Here is a 25,944-nt window from a genome sequence, read left to right on the forward strand (position 1 = left end):
CACTAAATAATTCAAAATTAAAACAATTATATCTATGATATTGAGATCTTCTCTCAATAACATTTGTAGTTTCCACAAGATCTATAATCTTCATCTTCTTATAACTTGCTCTTACAAATCTAGGGCTACACCTTTCACAAAAGTGACTTCAAACTAGCTCTATGACTTATTACTTTTGAAATCTTCAATCTTCGGCTTCATCTTTTTCAAACTTTAACTTCACTGATTTTAAAATACTTAAATACGCTTTCGACTTCACAAATCAACCTTTTCTGAATCTATGATCTACTCTTTTTTTTTGGTCTTTCAGGTTGTGAGGCTTTCAATTACTTGTAAATTTTTATACTAGTGATTCTTGACTTCCTTTTCTATGATTTATACTTTGGAGGGTGACTAACATTCAAACCTCCAATCATTTCCTCTTTGTCAATTCTCTATTGATGAAATTTTATAAAAATCTCTATGGCTTCAAATTATATATTTGTTGTACAACTTGAGGTGGTCTAGTGGTGGAGAACTTATGCTCTTGAAAGAGAGGTCACAAGTTCAAATCCCAAAAGGGGGTAGGGTATGTATGCCTTATCAGCTTTGGCCCATTACCTATCAATATATATATATATATATATAATATATTTGCTATAAAATTAAATAGATTAAGTTATCCTAAACCAAGTGGGTCTCTATCAAGTTGTCTCTTGACCCTTGGAAGGGCAACAATGATCCCTAAGAGATATGATAGATCTCTAACATTGTCTAATGACTGTGAAAGGGTATAATTATTGATCATATATACTCTAAAGGTCGCATGACAACAATCCATATTGAGCTCAGCATCAAATCTCAAACCTGCAATACATGTATTCTTCAAATATGTCAGCATCAAAGGGAAAACTCAAAGCAAGAGAAAACTAAAACAAAAAATGCTTCTCAAAGAAAAATATTCATCTCAAAGCGAGAAGATAACTTGAGATGATGAAAATCCTCCATCCTCCAATGTCACTAGCCTCGAAAATGAACCTGTTATAGATTATCCATTGGATATCTTAAATGAGTCTTTGAAGGCCTCAATATATGTACCAAAGATAACCCCAAAATTTGAAGCAAACTATATTAATTTTTATTGGCGACACTCATAAATTCATCTGCATGATACTCAACAATTGTTATGTTTTGGAATACACTTTCCTAAATGTTGGTAGTAAGATGATAAGCCTCTTGATTTGAACATCTCAAAAAAGATATATCAATTGCTTGACATGTTACAATACTCATAAAACTAGTTCGAATTGCATCTTTTCTTATAAAACAACTTACTCCTAAGTTACCACTCTTATTGTTAATGAAAGCATCATTTGCTAAATCTATATCCTCAACGCCCTATAATAAGCTATGAATAGTGAGGCTTAAGTCTTGATGCTTCCATTGAAAAATAGGCATGCCATTTTCTCAACTTAGTGACTTCTAGCCATATATCTCCATTTCGAATTCCAACATACATGCAAATATGAATAAATTGTTGCAATTATAGATTTTTTCAAAAGGAAGTATTCATTTTAGACATTTTAAGAAATATATAACTGATAGACCACATTCCTCTTAAGGGAAATTCAGGCTCTCTATACGAAAGAGTGAATATTTAAGTGATCATTTTTTTTATGCTTCATTCTTTCCAAACCCATGCCATAGACTTCAACGCAACAAAATTGTATCACTCTAGTAGTGCCTTTATAGAAAACACCAATGTAGTTTCAAATCATAGCCTCATTTGTAAACTGCTTAGACTCTTGTTGTACAGTAGGAATAAACAAGAATAAAAAACAAAAAAATTAGTGTAGCACCCAACAAAGAATAGGATGCCTAAAACTCTTCTCTCCTCCCAATAAAGAATAGGATGCCTGAAACTCTTCTCTCCTAGAAATAAAACTTGAAATGGAATAGCTGGTTCATTGCTTATAGGTCTTCTATGAAAACTTATCTCCTCTACCTTATATCTAAACAAAAAATGGATAAATTGCTTCCCCATTTCCTTATATCCATGCAACAAATGGATTCAAGAATTCAATCTTTCATTCCTCACATCTTAGGCATTAAATTTAGCCTAAAATTCACCCACTTTTGATGCATTCATGCCTAACCACAAAACATCTCTTCCACATGCCCTTTCACATGGAATTCATTGTCATTCTAAACACCATTTCTCTTTACTAGAAGGACAGGTGCAGAGGTACTTTCATCCCTCATAGATCAACCGCCATGCCATGTTGCTCATTTTTTAGGAAAGCAGTTTGAAAACTTCATTGATTATATTGAATGTATGGGTACATATATATAAGATTTCAATGTGATTAACAGTTGCAACAACTACCAGTAACAAACAATGTATAATAGATGACATGGTTATGCCAAAAAGATCACACACACATTAAGGAAATTTTAAATGGTTGTTTAATTGTTTGATGGCATAGATATATCCAATGTTGTGGATAATATTGATGAAATTATTGTTTAATTTAAGTTAGTCAAGAGCATACATTCTACGATATGTTTTGATTGTTTTAATTAAAAAGATAATCTATTTGAACTAAGCGACTTTAATTTAGTTTTGAAAATGAATGAAGTTTTTCTTAAATTATAAGGCACAATCAATTTTATTCTAAGGATATGAATTATTGTATTACATTAAATATCTATTTTTATATTATGGTATGAATATCATAAATCATAAGAAACAAAATGTTATCAATAGTAATGTAATGTGCTTGTTTATAAATGTGTGTGAGATTAGATGAATTATATTGTACAATACCTTTATCTATATTTATAAGATGTAGGACACATCAACTAATAATTTTGAATGAAAAGAATCAACTACATGAATCGACCATTTCAAGAAATAAAGTGGTTAAGGAGGAATAAAGTTAGTGGCAAATTTTGATGCTGGAAGTGGACTTGCCATGCTTAACAAAATTCAAAAAAAAAATTAATGATAATACGGGCCGATAATGAAGGAGGGGTCATATGTGAAGATTGGAGAAAGATGTAAAATAAATTCAATAAGAAAATAATATTATCGTTAGTGGAAAGGGCATAACAGGTAAAAAGAGTAAGGAATGGAAGAGGTAGAAGGGGGATAGCTCAACCTATTGCGGATAGATCCTTCTCCATGATCCTAAATGGTGGAAGAGTTTTCAACAAAAATAAAATGATTTTTTTACTTTTATTTCTACACTACCATGTTCTGATTTGATAAAATTGGGAGACCCAAACCATTATAAAACCATCACACAAGTGCACAAAATGGTGGTACATGTAATTAGTGAGATCACTAAGACCACAAAAGCCGAAAAAGGATAGAAATTTTTTTGAGAGGAGGCTTTTGATCGGAGCAACAAATTGGCAGGACCAAGGGTCCTGAAACACCAAATCTGCCTAGTCAGAATAGAGGGTTTTAGGAAGTAACACTAAACCATCTTTATTAAAAACCTCCTTGTATTGACACCAGTGTAGCCAAGGGAACATAAAACAAGAAATGGGTTTTGAAAGGCTTCCCATAACTTGTTACCTAGACAACCTTACAATACCTACGAGGGAGACCACAATAATCTAGGGACACCCAACAAACTTGTGATCTAAGACACACCTAGCCCAAACAAAAAAAAAACATCAAATAGAGTAACCATTGAATGGACTAGCAAAGGGTTTTGAAATGCATCGCTAAACCTTATACTAGTGGATAACCTTGCAAACAAAACAACACAAACCACCTCAATAGTTCCTCTATCAATAGTATCTCTAGGGATCAAAAGACTCAAAGGAAATAATGTAGGGGATGAGGTACCCTCCAAAAACACATGCCAAAGAAGATCCCAACTGAGCCTTTGAATAGAACATCCTAGGGGAGTCACCCCAAAAAATCACACCGGATGACAAAGGAAGAATGGAGCATAAGTAGAGACCCACAAAAGAAGCAACATGCACCAAAGGAGGGAGAGCCATCACTAGATAATCTATCATAGGATAACCAACCCTTGGCATGTGGCCAAAAATTCTCATATTCAACAAAATACATACCATTTGATTCCCTGGCTTCCAAAACCTCAGTAAATAAAACCATAACAAGGAAGAGCCTATATAAATGCCTTTTCAAATAAGTAACCCACGATCAACCTCACAAGGTATCCTTCACATCGCCCAACCACCACAAAGGCCAAAAGAACCCATAACGCAACACAATCCACACACTCCATAAACTAGAATAGGCAAGAAAACCCACAAAGAGACAACACACAATTGTGATAGGGAAATGATAAAGTAGAAGAGGGAGAGACCCAACAAACACCTAAACACCAGCACAAGTAGGAACAACGAATACCCACAATGCCAAAAAATACTCATCTAGGAATGATAAGGAGAAAAAAACATAGGTTTTCAAACATTAGCATATCAACTCCCTGTACTAAAAAAAGCCCAAAATCTTAGGCCTAAAAAAGAATAAGTAAATCCAATTGACTCTCGCAAGCCAAGGAAACCATAGTTTTTCAAATATCCTTCCTCCCTAAAAGCTCAAAAAGAGAAAGGAAAAATTGACCCCTTGACATCTATCAAAAGAAGGATATATTGCCACACTTGAACCAAGAGATAGGACCCATGAACCTCCATCATTGTCATCATCTTCCTTGCCATGATACTCTGCATACTCCCTTGCATCTCCCCTATCTACCAAAACCCTAGATCTTGCTCTACTCCAACTCACTCCTCTCCTTCCTATGACATTTTTCTTGGCAGCTTGTTAGTTTTTTCTACAAGTTACCATGTTCTAAACATTATCATCATATAAAAAAAATTAAATTTCACTGTGATGCTAGTTACTCAAAAGGTTTCTTGAATGTCCCTTTTATTCTAATGGATCAAGTGGACATGAGTGTGAATTTTATAGCCTCCCATATCAAATTAATTTTAGTATGCATTATGGGGCCCATAAGCTATAAATAACATTATAAATTGACTTAAAGCATAAATTTTTTTGTTTAGCTCATCTAGTATGTCACCCTACTCAACTTTTTCTTAGAGCTTGTTGATATTGAATAACCAAAAGTCATATATGAGAGGAATTTTCATTGATACTCTCTAAAATCAAAAAATATTTTTCTCATGAATAGTCAAAATGAGCTTTGAACTAGTAAGAACTCCAGCATATATAATTATTTTTTTTACTTTAGTTTTATGAAATTTTCACAACAGGTGAGTTAGCCTTCATACTTTTAACCCCATCTAAGATGTAAAATATTTAATGGGCATATTTTAACCCTTTTTCATCAAACATTTCTTCTAAAATGGAATCTCATAGTATTCTTATTGTCATTGCAATTTCTTCTATTTTCATAAAACTATCAGATTTCAAATTTTTGTAGGATAATTTTTTGAATAACCATGAAATTTTAATGGACCATGAATTGAATATTGTGGATTTTTGTTGAACTCAAACAATGGTGGAATCATCAAGTCTTCCTCATTGTCTTTCACATCCTCTATAGTATCTTTTCTCAAAATTAATGGTTTAGATTTTTTTAATTATTATCTACTTTAGAATACCTAATCCATTTGACAAATCATCTCACTATAGTTGTGGAAAACTTTTGTGTCAAAAATTGCATATAATGTAAATTTTATACTTACAAATTGTATACTTAGAAATTGTCTCTATCAACCTTAGTATTTATCATAAAATCTATGTCTTGATTTCAAAGATTCTAACTTCATAAATGGCAAGCCTTTCGGTATCACTCTCATCCTTGTAAGGTCTAAAAATTTTGTTTTTTGTATATAGTTATATCTTTCATGATAAGGTTTTTCATTCATCAAGGGGTTTACTTCTATCACACATCAGTAGTGGCTTTCCTCCATAATGAGGTTGGTGCTACCACTTGATCTATATAAGGCTTGTACTTACTTAACATCCATTTACTTTAGGTCTAACACATTGGCTATCTTAATCATATCAATGTATTTGTCTATGGAGCTCAAAATACCAAAACAAAGGTTTGACTTTGGCAAGCCCCTAAATAGCCCCTAACATTTTTCTCATTCTTTGTGTGCAAGTTTAGGTAAAAAATAATCTAAAGGTGAGTATTTTAGGAACCCAATAATTAACATTTATTGGATGAAAATGTGGGCACACTGCAGTCTACGTGGAACATGTCTATAGTGGGTTTTATCCATATTGAGCTAGGTGCTACCACTTGATCTGATATGAGATTTCTGCCATAGCAAGGTTTGTTCTTACTAAATTTCTATTTACTTTAAGTGTATTTTAGTTTGAATATTGTTTATCATATCGATCTATCTATTTGTGGAGGCTAAAAGACAAAAATGGGGATTGGACTGAGGTAATCACCTAATTATCCCCACAAAAAATTCTTTCTTTCTATGTTCAAGTTCCAGTTTGAAATAATCTATAGGTAATTATTCTAGGAATCTAACAAATGATTTTGATTGGATAATAGTTTGGACACAATATAGTTCATATGGTGCATTGGCACCCAGGGCTAAGGTCTTACTTGATTGGTAACAAGTTTCTTTATATCTCCACTTTACCTTTATGTAACTTTTATCTTATTACCTTTCTATAATTTACTATAATAAGGGCCTAGTATTTTGACCCTAAACAACCCTAGTTGTAGGGTTAAAGCACAAAGTTGATTTCACTTCTCAAGAACGTTTTGGACATAACCTAAAACACGAAAAATACACTAATAGAAATAAGATCCCATTGTTTTGAGCCTAAATTTATAAAATGGGATACCATTATTTATAAAATGGGATCCTATTATTTTAAAAATGGGATCTCATTATTTAAAAATTATCTCTAATAAAAAAAATTAGAAATGGTCAAAAAAGAAATGAAATCCCATTTTGAAAATATGATCCCTTTTTTTAAGAAATGAGCTCCCATTTTAAAACAAGATTCCTCTTTAAAATGAGATCTCATTTCTGAAAACATAATGACGCCACGTTTTTTAAATGAGATCCTATTTGTTAAAATTTTAATTAGAGTATTTCTTTTTGCTGTGGGTTTTGGCTCAGAAAAGGCTTGAGGAGCTGACCCTTAGCCTTTGACTTGATTTGACCTACAACTTGAAGGGAAGGCTAATGTAACTAGAAAAGAGTGACTTTGGACATATGTCTGAAGATATTTTTTATAGAATTTTTTAATGGAATTAAAAATTGTTGTAGATGAGACCATGTTGATTTTGAATTTATAAATTTTTAACAATTGGTGCATTTTATCTATCTTTAAAATAATTTTTAGTGATGAGGCCCCTTGATCATCCTACATCATTTCTCTCAAAAATGTCCTCCCCTTTTCCCTAAAAGTATGAAAGCTAACCCTTGTGTGTGACACCACCCCATTAGTTAGGGACATGGCCCTAAAGCTACACTAGATATAGGGAAAAAACCCATCTATACTCCTAGTAGCTCCATCACTAAGAACACCAATGGTAAAGGAAACGTTTTGGTTAACTTATTAAAAAATAGCCCTACTACCTCTCCCTCCCTCACTATTGATATTTCTCATAATGAGACAGATGAAGATGAGAAAACCACATCCTCAGGTGAAAGAAGGTCATCTGGAGACCATTGAAGCTTACGAATGTCACTAAAATTGCTACTTCTATTGATAAAGCTCTCCTTGAGGATGAAACTAGTGAATAGTCTGAAGACTCTTCCTTTAATGGTGAAGGTACATAGAGTAGTAAGGAAACCCTCAATTATCCCTTTAAATCATATTCTTGATGACTCCTTTTAACACACCCCATCTATTGAGATTCATTCCTATGATGTTCTTGAAGGGATTAACATCGTACACGATTATAGCAATGAAGATGAAGACAAATGTGCTAATAATGGTGTTACTAGAGAAGAAAATTCCTTCCAAAATTGGCATGTGTTAGCTATTGAACTAGAAGACCTTGGTGCCTAGGTGGATAATTTGGGGACCCTCCAGAAATTATCATATCTTTGAGAAGAATAGGAAATGGGTCATTCATATAGAGAAAGGAATTGAGAAATTGGTGAAGATTAATAGGAACCTAATTCAGAGATCCATATAGGAGTGGTGACAATTGATAGGAAGATTGAAAGAAAGAAAAAGAAAGAGCCAGTTAGAAAGAACTAAGGAAAGGATAGCTGCAAAAATATCAATGTCTTCTCCTTGGGAAACTAAGATGGATTATATGTTGGATGACTAGGCCTATATTTCTTAATGTCCGTCTATTTTTTAATCGTGTTTTTTTCTATGTTGTTAGCTACTCTTAGCTAGATATTTTTTTAATCCTATTTCTATTATTTTTTATATTTACTATTTATAAACTCTTCATCTAGCGCTATTTTGTGAAATTTCTCTCCAATCCCTATGGTAGTTTTCATTATTTTTTGATGGTTTTTTATTTGGACTTATAATAGGTTTTGCTCCTTCCCTACTTGATATAATTATAAACATTCATAGGTTCTCATGTGCATAACTATGAATCCATTAAACATTATTTGGTTGTTTATTGATTTACATGTGGATTATTTATTTACAATATATAGTAAATAATATATTGTAGCATGTAGAAATTAATAAGATATGATATTTTTATTATTTATTTAAATGATTACAAATATATTTTATTAATTACATAGTTATTTATTGGTTTAATATTTAATTTTATACTTCATAACCTATTATTAAGATGAGGAAAATTATAATGCACTCATAAACTTTACTCAATTGACATAGATAGAGAGTTTAGAGGAAGTAAATGAAGGAACGAACAAAGAAAAAAGTAAAGAAGGGACACAATTGAGAAAGAAAAAAGAGATTTAAAATACAAATTAAAAAAAATTTCATAAAAAAATAGTTAAAAATAATAAAAAAGAAAAATTAGAAATATCTAGATAAACCTAGCATAGAAAGAAACTACCACATGGTCATCCAAATAATTGAATAAAAGAGAAAAATATCATGATGATGTCAATATTGAAAATAAATTTTGAAGATTGAAGAGTATTTCTTTAAGACTCTTGGCTTGCATCCACTTGATTTAATATTGATTCTTTTGAAGTAGCTTCTAGTGTTTTTCATGTATATTTATTGTGGTGCTTCTTAGGTTACCATGACTACTAGAGATTTCCACCTCCTTAAATTCCCTCAATTTTGTCTCTCCATATTTTTTGTAGGAGTTCAGGTTTGATGATGCATCACAGGGTAACTCTTAGTCAAAAGATCTAGGGGGTTTGTTCAACAACTATTCAACAAGATATCCTTACTAAACCACACAAAGTTATGCTTATCCATATTCACAAATTAGAAAAAGCAAAAGATTAATTAGTTAGTTTACTCTAATAGGATATTTGGAAAGGGTCTCTCTTTAAATCATATTAAAATATTAAATCAACAAGGTCTAGGTCCCATATGCAATTCAACTTGATGTGATGCAATATCGTTGTTCATTTCTCTTTTCTATTGTACTATATTAAACCATGCAAAATTTATCCTTGAGCATTGTCCTTAATCTATAGTCTACTCCACTTTGTTTGTTTCCTCGCCCTAGATTACATATTTCATCCTCTCTAATGTAAAATATCTATGTTTCATTTCTTAGGTGGTGTTTCTTGATTTATCTAGGCCATGTTAGGATATGTTTCTATCATAAATATCTATATATTTGTTTAGGATTTTTCTACACTTTGAACTAGAGAAGTTTTTCTTTGACCCCAGAAGAAGTTATATGTAGAAGTGAATCTCTCTTCATATGTAAAAGAGATAGTACACATTCAAACTAGATAGATGCGAAGTACTTAATGTAATGTCTATTAATTTTCACAATACTTAGTATTCATGTCAATATTATAATAATAGTTTAGGGATTTCCCTTTGGAATTCCCTCATTCTATACCTGCTACTCCACCCACTTCTAGATCTTTATGTCTCATAGGTAAGAAAACAATTTTGGTCTATATCGGTTAGTTACAATACAAATAATCTTCAAAATGACAACCCCATAACTAAGACATCCTCAATTTTTTGTAATTAATTTTAAAAAATGTAAAAACTATAGTTTCAAAAACTCTCTACATAAGAAATTATTTTGACTCCCATCATGTGATGAATTTAATGAGTAAAAATATTCTCAAAAATCATTCGAGGAGTTAGTTTTGGTATATCCAAATCTACCATCACTCAGTATACTTACTTCCTTGGTGCAACTACATAGCAAAAAATCCTCAACCCACTAAGTTAGCTATAAAAGGGGATTATATGCGAAAGAAATGGGACCTATGAAGCCTCGCATCTCATTATGCAACTTTAATTCAAAAGAAACATTTTTATACAATAATTAGTCAACTCTACATGAGTTAGATAATAGGTAGATTACTCTCAACACTTGTCATCATTTGTGTCTCCTAGAATGCTTGAGGTCAATAGATGTTCTTTTAATGACTCATTACAATTTTCTAAGGTTTCATATTCTTTAATAGTTTAAAATTTATAGTGTTTTTCTTTCCAATGGCACGATGCACTACTTTCCCTTCTATACGCTTTCTATGGTACAATTTATCTATATCGTTAGTTTATCAAGGATTTGAACTCAACACTTAAATATTCTATGCTCTTTAACACATTAGTAATTTGTCCTCCTAAGTTACTAATGTTGACAAATCTACCTTCTAGACATAGATCACAATTTAAATGTTTTTTAAAGCTCAGGGTTTGTGTCATGATTTTAACATGTTTCAAATGAATTTCGATAAATGCGGTGCATTTCCTATGTGGATTGGATAGTTGGAATAATATAGAATTTATTCTAATAAATTTGGGTGTTATGATCTCGATATTGGTCTCTACCATAATCATATTATGGATTATATATGGATAAACCTCAAAGATACAATTAATATGTTACTAAAATAATTGGAAAAATGTACAAGAATCATTTCCAAACCAACATTAACAGAAAATCTGCCAAACCTAACAGTCATATGGTATGGGTTCATCTAGTAGACATACTGGATAACTACTGCCTCATCCCTGACCGAAAAAAAGCCCCTACTCCAAAGTGTCAGACACAACTTGCTATCATTATTATCAACATTAGTTAGCATCGACGCCAACAAAACAAGAAGAGTTACTTGCGTCGCTCGGTGGCCAAGTGAGAAGAAAACCCCGTCTAAGACATCAGGCCACTATTTGCAATTCACTGTATTTGAACAGCACCATAAGCTGCCATATATGAACTAATAATCCGTTGAACAATGTAAATTGGGTAAGTTTGATATTAAAGTATTCTGCATTTACGGGAGCTAAAGGAATGGATGATAAAGGCTTAAGATTTTAGTGTCGGTACGTAGTGTAATCTGCAAATTCTCGTCGTCGAAGGGGTGGATGATGCATTCAGATTTCAATGTCGGTAGTCAATAAGACAACCATATTTGTTTCTTTCTAGCAATGGCAATGGGGACCTTGTCTGAGTCAGGATACATATCCAATTTGAGATAATAGTCACGCGAGAATTTAGTCTGCTATGTATTTGCTTGGAACAACAAATAATGGTATCAATTATGTGGATGAGAGATCGCCACGTAGGCTTTGGTGGTAAAATTAGCGTTCACATAAACGGTAGTTTTGGATGCTACAAAGTATCCTCCTATGTAAAAAGTTTAGGGTTTCGTGCATGCATTTTTTAATATACATTTGGTAAAAGTACACAAAAATATCTCCAAGTAAAATTATGAAATATATCACGTGCAAATTATTTTGCTTGATGGTAATGTAGATCATTCGAGTCATACGCTGACGTGTTGAAAGCCTATAAATAGGAAACACCATTCTAGAGCTTCTCAAACCAAGTTGTTTATCTGTGCATGTTTGGGACTTAGTAATGGCGTCTCGTACGAAGATAATATGTTATATTTTGGTGGGCCTCATATTGGTATGTACACTCATTGACGGAGCGGTGGGGGAAGAGAAGTATTATAATGGTGGGCACGGTGGTGGTGGGTATGGTGGTGGAGGTCATGGTGGTGGTGGGTATGGTGGTGGAGGTCATGGTGGCGGTGGACATGGTGGGTATGGCGGTGGAGGACATGGTGGTGGAGGCCACGGTGGGTAAGGTGGTGGCGGGCATGGTGGTGGGAGAGGTGGCCACGGTCCTCCTGGCCATGGACCTGAGAATTAAGGGGTTCTAGTTTCATCTAGATCGACAGCAGAAGTAGCAAATATATGCTATGAATTATATAATAAAGCTGGTTTCGATTGCTCACTTGCACCCTACTTCTAAAATGTATTTTATGTGAAAATGCTTAATATGAAATGGGAAAAGAATTCGAATATTGTAAAATTATGCTGTTGAATATATAATAGAGATAATAAGTTTGAGATACATATTAGAGTTTTTTTTGGCTTGTCTTTAATGTTATATAAGCTTAGTTTGATGCCAGCGGTATCATCTAAACTATTTTTACATCGAAGATTTCATCACTTTTATATTCTTTTAATTTTTTTTAATTTTTTTGAATGAGTACAAGAAAAAGTACTGTGATATGCTGAAATTTATAATAAATATGACATTTTAATACTTGTGAGAATTTATTTTGTATTAATTACATAGATATGTTTTGTACCAATATATTTAATTATATCGACAATCTACATTAAAATTGCAAAATTTAATATAGGAGTGCAAAATGTATTCAAATTAGGGAGTATGATGGTAAGAAATGAAAGAATAGAAAAAGAAAAAGTCAAGAAAGGAGACAAGTGAGAAACTAATGTAAGATTCAAAATTTAATTCAAAATAAAAAATAACAATGTAAAATATATTTAAAAATATGTAGTGAAAATAATTTAAAAAATTACTAGAAAGACATAAATAAACTTCAAATAGAAAGAAAGCATTACATTATCATACTAATAAGTGAAGATCATTGAAAAAGATCATAACATATCAATCTTGAGAAAGAACTTGTAAAGAGTGAAGAGTTTTTTGAGGAGTTTGTCTTCAATCCACTTGGTGCAACATTGCTTCTTTCGAAGTGGGATTTAGTCTTATTTTTGTACATTTGGTATTTTGCCTTTTTGGTTAGCTTGCCTACCAAGGCTTTGAGCTTCTTTAAACGCACTTGACATTATCACTCCAAATTAGTTATAAGAGTTGAAGTTTTGATGATGCATTATAGTGACACCCTCATTTAAGATTCCTAAGAAATTAGTTCTCTAACTATTGAAAAATATATGATTATTAAAACACCCCAAGGTATTTTTCTTCATACTCACAAATTTGAAAATAAATGTCATGCATTGAATAACTTTCATAGGATATTTTGTGGGAGGGCTGTCCTATTGAAGGATGTTGAAATATTGAGTCAGTAAGGTCTAGGTTCCAGATGTGATTCAACTTGATGTCATGTAAAACCTTACCATTTTTACCTCTTTTATTTCACTAAATCAAATTATCCAAAAGAAATCCTTGAACATGATCTTTAATTCATAGTCTTAGAGTCTTTTGGTCTTGTTTCCTTAACCCAGTCTATATAATTAATCATCTCTAATGAGAAATCTCTATTTATCCTTGTGTGATTGTTGTTTCTTGATTTATCTTTGTTGTGTTAGAATTTTTTATAGCAAACAACTACTTCTAGGCCTTTTTTGTTTTTATTGATTTATCTTTCTCTACTTGACTCCCAAGTATTTTTTGTGTGCAACACATACAAATTAAAAAAATTATATATATTCAATGTGTTCTAGGATAAATTTTAACAATGCTTACTATCCATGTCAATATTTTGACAATGATTTTTCAAGATTTCTCTCTATATCTCTTCATTCTAAATAAAAAATAATTTTGGTTGATATTTGTGAATGGAAAAGCCAATAACCCTTGTAAAAACAACCACATAACTAAGTCATCTTTAGGTTTTGGTGGTTAGTTATTAAAAACTCAAATTATAGATTCAAAACCTCTAGACATAAGGAAATTTGTTTTGATTAGATTAGCATTGGAAGGTCTCGAACCCATTACATTTTAGCCAACAAGGAATATGAAAAAAAATTCATAAGATGTGGGGTTAAACAAAAAAACATAACACAGGGAGCATTAAAAGAAAATAGAAAAATAACAACAATCGGTAGAGAACCAACCAACAATTAGTTATTATTAAGGGACCAACCAAAAATTAACTATCATTAAGGGACTTCTATCCCTTTTTAGCTTATCTTTTTAACTATAAAATATCTAGAGTGTGTTTGAAAGAAACTCTTTTAGCCAAGATAAAGGAACCAACATCATCTTCAACCTAATGAGGACAATTGTGAAGCTCAAACAAATATTTAGGTCTTTTTTAAACTTGTTGTGGGAGGCTACCTTGGGTTGAGAACATTTGCATCACTTCTCAACCATTCCTCTTTGCTTCATTTAATCTCTTGCTAAAATACATGGATAGTAAGAGATATGTTCTTGAATGAATACCTATAATAATATATTAGCTCTAAAATATTCCTCATGAGGAGCTCTTTATTCTCCTTTAAATTTAACATAAGGATATTTGTTGACTCTCCTCATGGGGATACATTTGATGAGGAAAAAATTATGTCAATCGTCATTTGATAACTCAATTTTATTATCTCTAAAATCCACCCTAACTTAAAACACTTCCTCACCCTAATTACATAGTCTCCATAGCTTTTCCTCAAAAATACTCACCTTCAATTTCAAGGAAACATTTTTTATAGAATAGTTACTAAAATCTAGATGAATTAGATATTATGGAGATGTTACTCAATAATTATTCATAAAATTTTCTATTTCCTAAAATATTTTAGGTTTGAATGACCACCCGCACAATTGTTCTATTTTTTACCCTCATCAATATTTTCTATGGTTGCATATTTTTATTTCAAGAGTTTAAATTTTTTCTTTATATAGCATGATGCATTACTTTTCCTTCTAGATATTTTGTGTAGTAATGTTAAAGTATGTAATGGTGATGTTTTCACTTTTCTCTATTATATGTGTCATTACACTTAGTTGATAAATATTGTTACCCTACCAACCAACATCGTGGTTTGTTTATAATAGTAATAACCATTCCTTCTAATCTATTATAGTTGATGCCTCCAATAATGTTTTTGAGAAATCACAGATAAATTTTTTTCTACAAAATTAGGTTTTTGTCATGATTTTAATATGATTAAGATGACTTTTGATAAATTTCGGGCATTACATCAATGCATTTGATAGATAGAAAAATGAAACATGGTTTTTTTATAAATAATAAATTTTGTTTTATGATTTTAATGTTCGTCCTAACATAATCATATGGTGTGGTATAGATGAAGTAACCTCAAATCTAGAATTGAGATGCTATTTGAGTGGCTTGATAGAGAAATATGATTTACTACATCATTCATTCAGTTTTTGAGTTGTTATTCTTTCTCAATTAATCCCTTGTTAGCGAGCATCATTTTAGAACACTTTTGTAATGATGATAAAATTAGGGTTTTAGTAATTAAAATAATAAAACCACTAATCTTACCTAAGTTACCATTACATTAAAAAAGAGGTGTAAATTCAATAGATCCAACCACAATTCAATTAGGAAAAGGGCTAAAACACTAAGTAAATTTATAATTTTTTGTCTCCCACTTTTGAGTAGAAATTTGGATGTAAATTGTGAAGCTAAGATAAAACAATGGACAATTGAAGTGAAACATTAATAAAAAACTACTATAGATGTCAAATAGAGCCATAGATAGGGATCTATGTAGAAGAATAAGATCAAAACTTATTATTGAATTGTTGGGACTGGGATGGTATTTTACACAAGTTCTATAACTTTGAGATAGGTGAGTGGGATATTTTCTATACAATTAGATGCAATGGATCCACTATCAGAAGCTTGGGTAGAAGTTTTAAGATCGAGATAGTAGGTTTCCCTTCAATAGGAGGGTAAATTCAATACCTATCTAGCCACAATTTAATTAGTAAAAGGGCTTAATCACTAATTAGATTTACCAATTTTTTTTCTCTCCATTTTGAGTTAAAATTTGGATGTAATCTATGAAGTTAGGGTAAAAAAAAGGACAATTGATGTTAAACAATAATAATAGACTACTAAAGATATTAAACAAAGCCATGCATAGGGATCTGAGCAAAAGAATAAGATCAAAACTTTTTCTAAAATTTTGAGCTAAATTGTCGAGACTAGGATGATAGGTCATCTTGGGCTTGTAACTCTAAGGCAGACGAGTGGGATCATTTTTGGATTAGGGAGACACACTTGATCCACTGTCAAAAGACCAAGAAATGTTTATGGTACTAGGATGGTAGGTTGCCCTGGTCCTCCACTTTTTGCTGAACTATTAATTCTTTAAACAATGTCAATTGGGTAACTTTGATATAAATGTATCTGCAATTTATGGGAGCTAAAGGAATGGATGATAATAAAGACTTCAGATTTTAGTGTCGGTAGGTAGTGTATTCTGCAATTTGTCCTCATCCAAGGAGTGGACAATTCATTCAGATTTCAATGTTGTCAGTAATGGCAATCGGGACATTTGCAGAGTCAAGAATCACGTGGGAATCTAATCTCTTTTGTTCTCAACAATGATTAGCTTGTATCAATTTTACCATCAATTTGCTTATGTGGTGCAGAGCTCGCCGCGTACGCCTTTTGATGGTAAAATAAGGTATTCGAAAATCAAGGGTGAATGGTGGATTTGGATGTCAAAATGTTTAATATGAAATGGCAGAATAATTCCATCACCTTAATGATATTTTCAATTTTATTTTTAAAAATGATTAGAAATTAAAATATTGTTATATGTTAAAATTTATAATAAATATGATAATTTTGTAAGTTATGAGAATGATTATGCTTTTGGTAATAATGATGTAATTAATTTTTTATTCATATTTTTAATAATATTCAATGATCTATCTTTAATATCAAAAAAATTATAATAACATTGTAATGATATTGATCTTGAAAAAGAATTCAAGGAGAGTAAGGAGTTATTTGAGATTTTTGGCTTGCATTCACTTGATGTCATATTGCTTCTTTTGAAGTAAGAGTTGGTCTTGTATTGTCTACCTCTTTAAGAAACCTCACCTTAGTCACTCCATAATTGTTGTTAAAATTGAAGGTTTGATGATACATGACAATGGCACCCTCACTTAAGAGAGCTAGAAAGTTAGTTTTAAAATTGTCCCATGACATATATCTATTGAAACACCCCAAGATGTGGTTCTCTACATTAACAAAATTTGACAATGCATGTCGTTGAATATAGAACTTTACTATAATAAAATATTTTATGTGAAGAGATTCCCTTGAAAGCATGTTGAAGAATTGAGTTACCAAGGTGTAGGTAACACATGTGATTCACCTTGATTTCATGTAAAATCTTACCATTTTTACCTTCTTTTTTCATTTTACTTGATTCAACCATGCTAAATCCATTCTTGAGCATTATTCTTAATTTAAAGTCCTCTTTCCTTTGCTTGTTTCTCGCCTTTGAAGGGATCTCATCATCTCTAATGAGAGAGCTCTATGTATCCTTGTCTTGATGGAATTTTTATTTTTACCCTTGCCATGTTGGAATTTTGTTACAAATACCTACCTATTTAGGCTTTGTTGTGTGCATTGGCCCAAATAAGTTTTCTTTAATTGACCCAAGAATAATTTTCATGTAGAAGTGTCTCTCTATGGATTTAATGGAGATAGTACACATTAAAATTAGATATATAAAAAATATAATTAATTTTTTCTTTATTAACTTTTCCCAATACTTACTATCCATGTCAATGCTTTAATTTATTTCAGGAATGATCTTTGGAATCTCCCCATTCTAATCATATCTATAAATCCACTTCTATGCCTCTACTTCCCTAAAATATTGAAGAAAGTTGATCTATGCCGGTGAGTTGCAAACCCAAAAACCCTTGAAATAACAACACTACATCTAAGCCATCCTTAGGTTTTAACAATTAATCCTTAAAAGATTAAAGTATAGTTTTAAAATCACTAGACATAAGGAAATCAGTTTATTCCCATCCCAAGGATCCATTTGGTGAGGCAAAATTATCTCAAGCATCACTAGAAGAGTTAATTATTGCATCTTAAAAATCCACCATTACTAGAGATACATACTTACCCCAAATACATAATAGAGATCCCACAACCCAATAATATTGATAGAATAAGAATATTGTGTGCAAAATAAATGGGTTCTATCTAGCATTCCATTAAAAAATGCACTTTTCATCTAAAGGAATTGTTTTTTCGTAATAGTTACTCAACTCTAGATGCTTTAGATAATAGGGAGATTACTATCAACACTTTTTTATGAATAATTCTTCCTAGAATGTTCAAGGTTCGATGGATAACCAAAATAAATATTCTATTTGTGATTGTTATCAACATTTTATAGGGATTGATATTCTTTGTTACAAGAGTTTTTCTTTTTAATATAAAATAATTCATTATTTGGCCTTCTACCCATTCTTTGTACATCAATCCTAAAGTAGCTCATGTATTTTATTAGGCAAAACAAGTTTTGAAGGTTCCTTAAAACCATTTACAAGCATATTTTGTGACGATCTAGAACCCACTCACAAAACCCTACCAAAAGATAAGAAAAGGAAAATAGTGGCCCAACAAAAATAGATCAAAAAGATAAAAACATCTAAAAATAGTCTATAAAAGCACATGGTTGAAGCCACCAACAAGATCAAATCACAAAAACAAAAACCATGAATTTTGAAAATGCTCTGATAACCTTCAAAATTATTGTAATAGCTGAAACACAATCTACATGCAGCCTCCAAATACAAAACATAAGAAATTAAAGTAGAGACACCATGTTGAGACAATAACAAGCCCAAGCCAACAAATCACACTAATGAGTTTAAAAACGGAACCCATGACTTTACGATGTCAGTCTAAGAAAATATTACCATCCTTGAAGTCCTTAACATGAGAATCAATAAAAAATACCCTAGACATCCACCTCAATAGGATCAGAGGAATAGTTTTGTCCAAAGGAAGGGCAGCAATAGCCCCCTTACAGAATCTTCCACCATCTCCTACAAACCAAGTCTCCACCTTAATAGAAGATAGCTCCACCTAAATAGGAAACTCTTGCAAAAAATGTACAAGAAGAATACAAAGAAAACATAACCTATCACCTCCCACTCCACCTCAATAGGAGCAATAGAGGAATGTAAACTAGACAGGATAAAGAAAAAACACAACAAAGGAGAAAAAACCCCTTATCAGAAAAAACCCCTAGCCAAAAATTACATAATGAAACAGGTCCTTAAAACTTAATAGCTACAAGAAACCCCACGAAAACAAGTCACAAGAGAGCCAAAGCAAAGACAAAAGAACCCTTGGTTGGAGCTAAGAAAGGAAATGGAGTAGGTTCATCAAAGCTCCTCCTACCAACATTAAAAACTATAAAACATTTCCCACCCAACATCACAATAATCAACATCTATTCAACAAGATCCATCATGACACATGAGACAACTATGAACCCAAAAGTAGAGTGTACTAAAATAACCAAAATTGGGATAGAAGAACCCAAGCTAGGAACTATTGAAGGAAACAAATCAAGTTCCTCAAAGCTCCACCTACCAATACAAAATACCTCAATCTCTTCCCCACCCAACATAACAACCAAAAGCATCCATGCTCCAACAACCATTAAGGTAACAAACACAAGCCAAAGAGTAGAGATTGGAACCAAAAATGGTTGAGGCTCCACCAACAATAACAACCAAAGACAAGCCAGAGGAATCTAAGCTAGGATAAAATAAAGGGAAGAGAACAAGATCATGAAAGAACCACCCACGAAGAAAACAATTTAACTTTCCTTGATCCACCATCATAGAAAAAGGTATTCTTCCACCCAACAAAAGGAAAGCCCAAAATGGAGCTCCACTAACAACTGAACTAAAAATACACTCACCATAGAGTAGTAAAACACTAAAATATAAACTCCTCCAAAGAAGGAAAAGCCTAAAACAAGGCTACAAGAATAGAAGACTGCAAAAAATTGCTGCAATAAGGGAGAAAGACTATAGAAGAGCTCTTAGATTCCCAAACTAGCTTAAAAATAGTTGCTAGAAACAAACCTCAAATAGGGAAAACCCAAGGTCTACAAAGTGAAGGAAACACACCAACGAATCCTCTACAAAAGGAACACAACCATCACACCCATACACAACATCACCAACAACAACTCCTTCTAGGCACAAAAATCTAGCAAGACCTCCACTCACAAAAATAATAATAGGTAGCATGTCATCTATGATGAGAGGCAACATCATGCCTTCATTGTGTGAAGCTGCTATGAGCCCTCTTCAAGCCAACAATTTCATGAAGCAATATCATATTATTTTCTACATAGAGAAAAAACAAGCCCATATTTGCACAAAATATAGAGCACACCATCACCATCATCCTCTAAATCCCCTTCATCCTCCCCCTCCTTCCTTGCAACTCCTCCACTCAAAACCCTGGAACCAAGTTCTCTCTCTCTCTCTCTCTCTCTCTCTCTCTCTCTCTCTCTCTCTCTCTCTCACTCATTGTTTGTCAATATTGTTGTTGTCACCATTCTATATGTTGGTATTGTTATCTTTCTATATTTTATGTGGCATCAGATTGTTGATCAATAATGTGACTCTAGAACTCAAGTATTAATAAACCTTTATAGGATTAATAATCATTACACCTAAGTTGTGAATGTTAGCACCTTAAGTAATATTGATGAGAGATTTTCCCTATACATATAGATCATGAATTATTATCTTTATACATAACTTGGATATTTTGCCATGATTTAAAATATTATCAAGATTACTTGATATAAATGTGGGGTACCACATTTGCATTAGATAGCTTGAATAAGAGAGACATGGTACTTTATGCATAAAAATGTGGTTTTTTATCATCTCAATATTTATTGTTATTATAATTATATGATGTGTTACATATGGAATAACCTTAAATATAGAATCAATAGGTTTCTTAAGTTTCTTGATTGAGCAATATAATTTAATCAATCACTATTTTACTTTTTTAGTTGTTATTCTTTGTCAATGGAGCCCTTTCCAAGTGTTATCCTCTTATAAAACTTTCTAATACATATGGTAATGTATTGACTGATAAATTATAATATATAATACCATGAACAATCTCTTTCTTAAACACATTTCATTGTTTACTCACAAGGTTGTTGGCCATTTGGAGAAATTGATTATGTGTTGCATTGATGTTTTGTCATTGATGTCAACACTAGTTGTTCTGGTTGCTCTAGCGGTATCCTTCTGGTCTCGGTAGGTTGTTTGGTTTCTAGTGGTCTACTCTGGTATGTTTTATCTTATGGAATTGGCTTAGATCTACTATTCATGCTACTCATATTCATGTTCAGTCAGTTGGTTTTTATTTGGTGATCAGACACTATCTTATATGCTGGTAAGCTTGTTTGTTGTTCCGGTGAGGGTTTCACTGACAAAGCTTTTTTTAAGATCTTTGATGTTATGCACAAGTGGCGTTGGTGTAGATTCTAGTAGAGATTCAAGATGCTGATGGTGATCGTGTTTGAGACTTAGTTGATTGGGATCATTGCTTTACCATGTGTGGACCTAAATTGGGTCTCGGTTTAGTTAGGTTATGGACCAACTTAATGTAACATGTTGATTGGACTTCTTAATGTGTTTTTGGGATGTCTTATGGGTTGGATATTATTTGTTTGGTCTCAAGCTAACATGTTTTATAATTATGTAATTTATTTATTGTCTAGTGGCCGACTTGATTATTTATGGTCTAGGGTTTGTATATATATGGTGTAAGATCTCATTGCAGTTCATATAGAAGACGAGTATGGATATGTAAGGAGTGAATAATGTAATAATCATTCATGCAAAGGATTTGGTCGATCATTAGTGATTGATTTGGGTTTATGTAAGAGGATTTAGTCCTCCGATATTGAGCTTAACCAGAACTGTACTCGATCATAGGAGATGCTATCATTGCAGTTCATTCATTATTTTGGATTGTAGTCTGGATTTTTATGTAGTTAGTGATATTCCTTTTGTAATGAGCAATGTGCTCTAGGCTATTAGCCTTCCTACAAGTGTAGGCCCCTCATTTGTATTCACATACTTACTCGAAAAATATTATCTGGTTGTGGGTAGGCTTCCCACCGTGGTTTTTCTCTTTACTGGGTTTTCTACTTACAAATCTTGGTGTCATGTGGATGGTATTTATTCTCTAATTGATTTTTATGCTTAATTGGTATATCTGCTATTTCAGTTATTGGTTTATGCATTCTGGTATTGATCTTTTGGCTTCTAGTATTAAACTTTTCATTACCTAAGGTTCTGGTAATCTGGTGACAACTGATTCACCCCCTCCTCTCAGTTGTCTTCTAGATATTTAAACTATCTAACAAAGGCAAGTCATCTCACATTCAATTTTTTTAATTTATCTCCATTTCTACCATTTCTCTTAAAATGATACCATCTCAAATATATTTTAATCCACTACAAATTTGGGACCTCATACATTTGGCATAGAATATTATCTTTATATAGTTGTTCTTCACAACAAAATAGGTTATATATGCCCACTCTAATCATGTTTCCCTAACAAATATTGGCTTTATTGGATTAATGGTTGAGATAAGGTCTCTTAAGGCCATGAGAGTTTATCATCCACTAAGAGCCATTAAAAAAATAAATACAAGGGGAAAAACCTCTTTGCTAAGCTTATAAACATTTGTGATGAGATTCTCACCAAGGAACGTTTTCTTGATCTCATTTGTTATTTTCTCCAATGATAGTTCCCATTAGTATGGATTTGAATGTGAGATATAAAAAAATTACATAATGACCATATGTAAAGATCAAAGATATATCAAATGATAAAACACGATACACCATTTAAAAATCCCCAAGAGGAATTTAAAAAAAAAAACATTCACACCTATATTATTTAGAAATGAATATATTAAAAAATATTTTCAATTTTTTCTTAAATGCTTTTTAAATATCAAGCTCCTTCATTGCATCCTCAATGTATCCAAGCATTATCCGCACATCCCATCTAATGCTTCACATATGCACTCTTGAAAAGAGAGCTCAATGCAATGACAATCAATCCAAACAAGGAAACAAAATTGCCAAACACTGCTTAAATGAGTCCTTTCTAACTATAAACCTATAGATCAATATCGAAATCCATGAGAAGATAATTAATAAAAAATAATGCATCTAAAATAAGGATAGAAAATACATACTAGATTATTAAATATTGATTAGACCAAGAGTAGGAAAAGATATTTCTACTTGAGGATACACCAAGCCATGATGGCTCTCTTTAAAGAAAAAATCTCCTTCATAGCTCCATCAAGAGTTCATGTCCATATCTATGTGAATGCTCCTAGAAATTATTTTTAAAATCTCCAAAGAATAACCATCTCAACAAATTCCTCACCCAAGTCTCCAAGTATTCATGAGCACATGTAATTGATCAATCCATGCTAAGATTTGAATGGAGAACAACACTTTGATGAAGCTTTCAAGAAAATTACCAATGTACTTGATACTAAGAGAACTATCTAGATCATTTCCAAGGCCAGAACCTTTGAGTAGAGAACATATCATGATATTATGATCTAATATCTCCGCAAAATATTATCATATGCTCCTAAGCCCATCTATATTATGCCAACACTCTAATCAATATCTAGAGGAAGATAAGAAATAATTTTAAAATTGTACTCTTAATTAAGGATCACTTGTCAAAAATAAAAAAGTTATAGATTAACACCTCAGCCAAGAACTCCAAGAGTCCTCCATGACCAACAAATATGTCAACATCTCCCATCACATGAAGATAAGCATGTTATAACAATAAACCATTTTTTAAAAGAATTTCCACTACATGAAATATTATCCAATAACTCCTCCTTGATACCAACTACCATTATAGAAGATCAACCATCACTATGTGTTGAATCCACATCATTGTTCAAGATCCCATTGAATTGTCATATCAATCTCTCCATGGCATCATGATAACCATCTCCCAAATGAAGATCATCCATGGTCCATGCACACAACTACAAATCAACAGCTCTAGAAAACATGTAGAACCAAGATCTCCAAGCCAAGAAGGTAAGAAAAATCACCAAAACATGTTTCAAAAGCTCTCACTATATCATATAACTATGCTATCTTTGACATCATAATTAACACAATGTTGCAAGTCCCAATAACTAACTATTTAGAAAATCTAATCATCATCCATCCTCTTATCTCAATGCAACATTTTAATGATACTTCTAACTCCATGTCGTTAGTGAATGAATACAACTACATTTGTTTCTTTCTATTAATGGTAATGGGGACGTGATACATATCCAGTTCGCCACAATGGCCACGTGAGAATCTAATCTCTTATGCATTTGTTCTAAGCAATGGCTATATCAGTTTTACCGAGGATTTGTCAATGTGGTGCAGAGAACCCCGCGTAGGCTTTGATGGTAAAATAAGCTGTTCGAAAAACCAAGTATAAACAGTTGATGAGGATAATATCAAATTTCCTTCAATGTCAAAAACTTAGGGTTTCACGGGACCGGCATAGTTTATCAAACATTTTATAAAAGCACACAAAAATATCTCCTAGTAAAATTATCAACTATCTCATGTACAATTATTTTTCCTGGTGGTAATGTAGATCATTTGAGTGATACACTGGCGTGTTGAAAGCCTATAAATATGAAACGCCATTCTAGAGCTTCTCAAACCTAGTTGTTTATCTGTGCATGTTTGGGAGTTAGTAATGGCGTCTCCTACGAAGATGATATGCTATATTTTGCTGGGCCTCATATTTGTATCGACCCTGATTGACGGTGCGGTGGCGGAAGAGAAGTATTATAATGGTGGGCACGGTGGTGGTGGGTATGGTGGTGGAGGTCATGGTAGTGGAGGGTATGGTGGTGGAGGTCATGGTGGCGGTGGACACGGTGGGTATGGCGGTGGAGGACATGGTGGTGGAGGGCACGGTGGGTATGGTGGTGGTGGGCATGGTGGTGGGAGAGGTGGGCACGGTCCTCCTGGCCATGGCCATGGACCTGAGAATTAAGGGGTTCTAGTTTCATCTAGATCGACAGCAGAAGTAGCAAATATATGCTATGAATTATATAATAAAGCTGGTTTCGGTCACAATTGTTCAGTTGCACCCTACTTCAGTTTTAAAGTTATTAAAATGTATTTGGTGCAAAAATGTTAAATATGAAATGGTCGAAAAATTCCAAGTAATTTTGTGAAATCAATTTATTGAATATTTAATAGAGATAATAGGCTTGAGATAGATAAGCTAGTTATTTGGGTTGCTTTTTTACTGTTATAGAATTTTAGTTTGATACTAAACCATGTCATTATCTTCATAATTTTTACTTTTATATAATTAGAAATATAAATGTTCTGATTTTTTCAATTTTTCTAATAGATATTATATTTTTATATTTTATGTAAATGATTGTGAAGGTTTTTGGTAATAATTGTGTAGTTATTTTTTTTATAAATATTTCTAATTATATTCAGTGATCTATTATTTGATGAGAAAAATTGTCATATGATTGTAATTTTGTCCCAAATTTAACTAGAGAAGGGAGACATGCTACAACATATAATGAGAAGTGAAAATGAAAAAGTAAAATAAAAAATAATAATATTAAATATATTTCAAAATACGTAGTAAAAAATAAGATAAAAAATGTAAGATGTGGATAAACCTAACATAGAAAGAAAGCATCCAAATATCATACAAAGTGAAGAAATGAAAAAAATATTGTAACAAAGTCAATATTGTAAAAGAACTAATGAAGAG

General features: G+C 32.3%; 1 protein-coding gene across 1 annotated transcript; it reads left to right on the forward strand.

Annotated features, from left to right (window-relative positions):
- Nucleotides 1-24,894: 24,894 nt before the first annotated feature.
- Nucleotides 24,895-25,197, forward strand: LOC131054409 (uncharacterized). Its single transcript, XM_057988923.1, has one exon. It carries the CDS (start codon nt 24,895-24,897, stop codon nt 25,195-25,197), a length of 303 nt encoding a protein of 100 aa, XP_057844906.1.
- Nucleotides 25,198-25,944: the final 747 nt, after the last annotated feature.

The sequence above is a fragment of the Cryptomeria japonica genome, chromosome 3 (assembly GCF_030272615.1).
Source record: "Cryptomeria japonica chromosome 3, Sugi_1.0, whole genome shotgun sequence".
In the NCBI taxonomy this organism is placed as follows: Eukaryota; Viridiplantae; Streptophyta; class Pinopsida; order Cupressales; family Cupressaceae; genus Cryptomeria; species Cryptomeria japonica.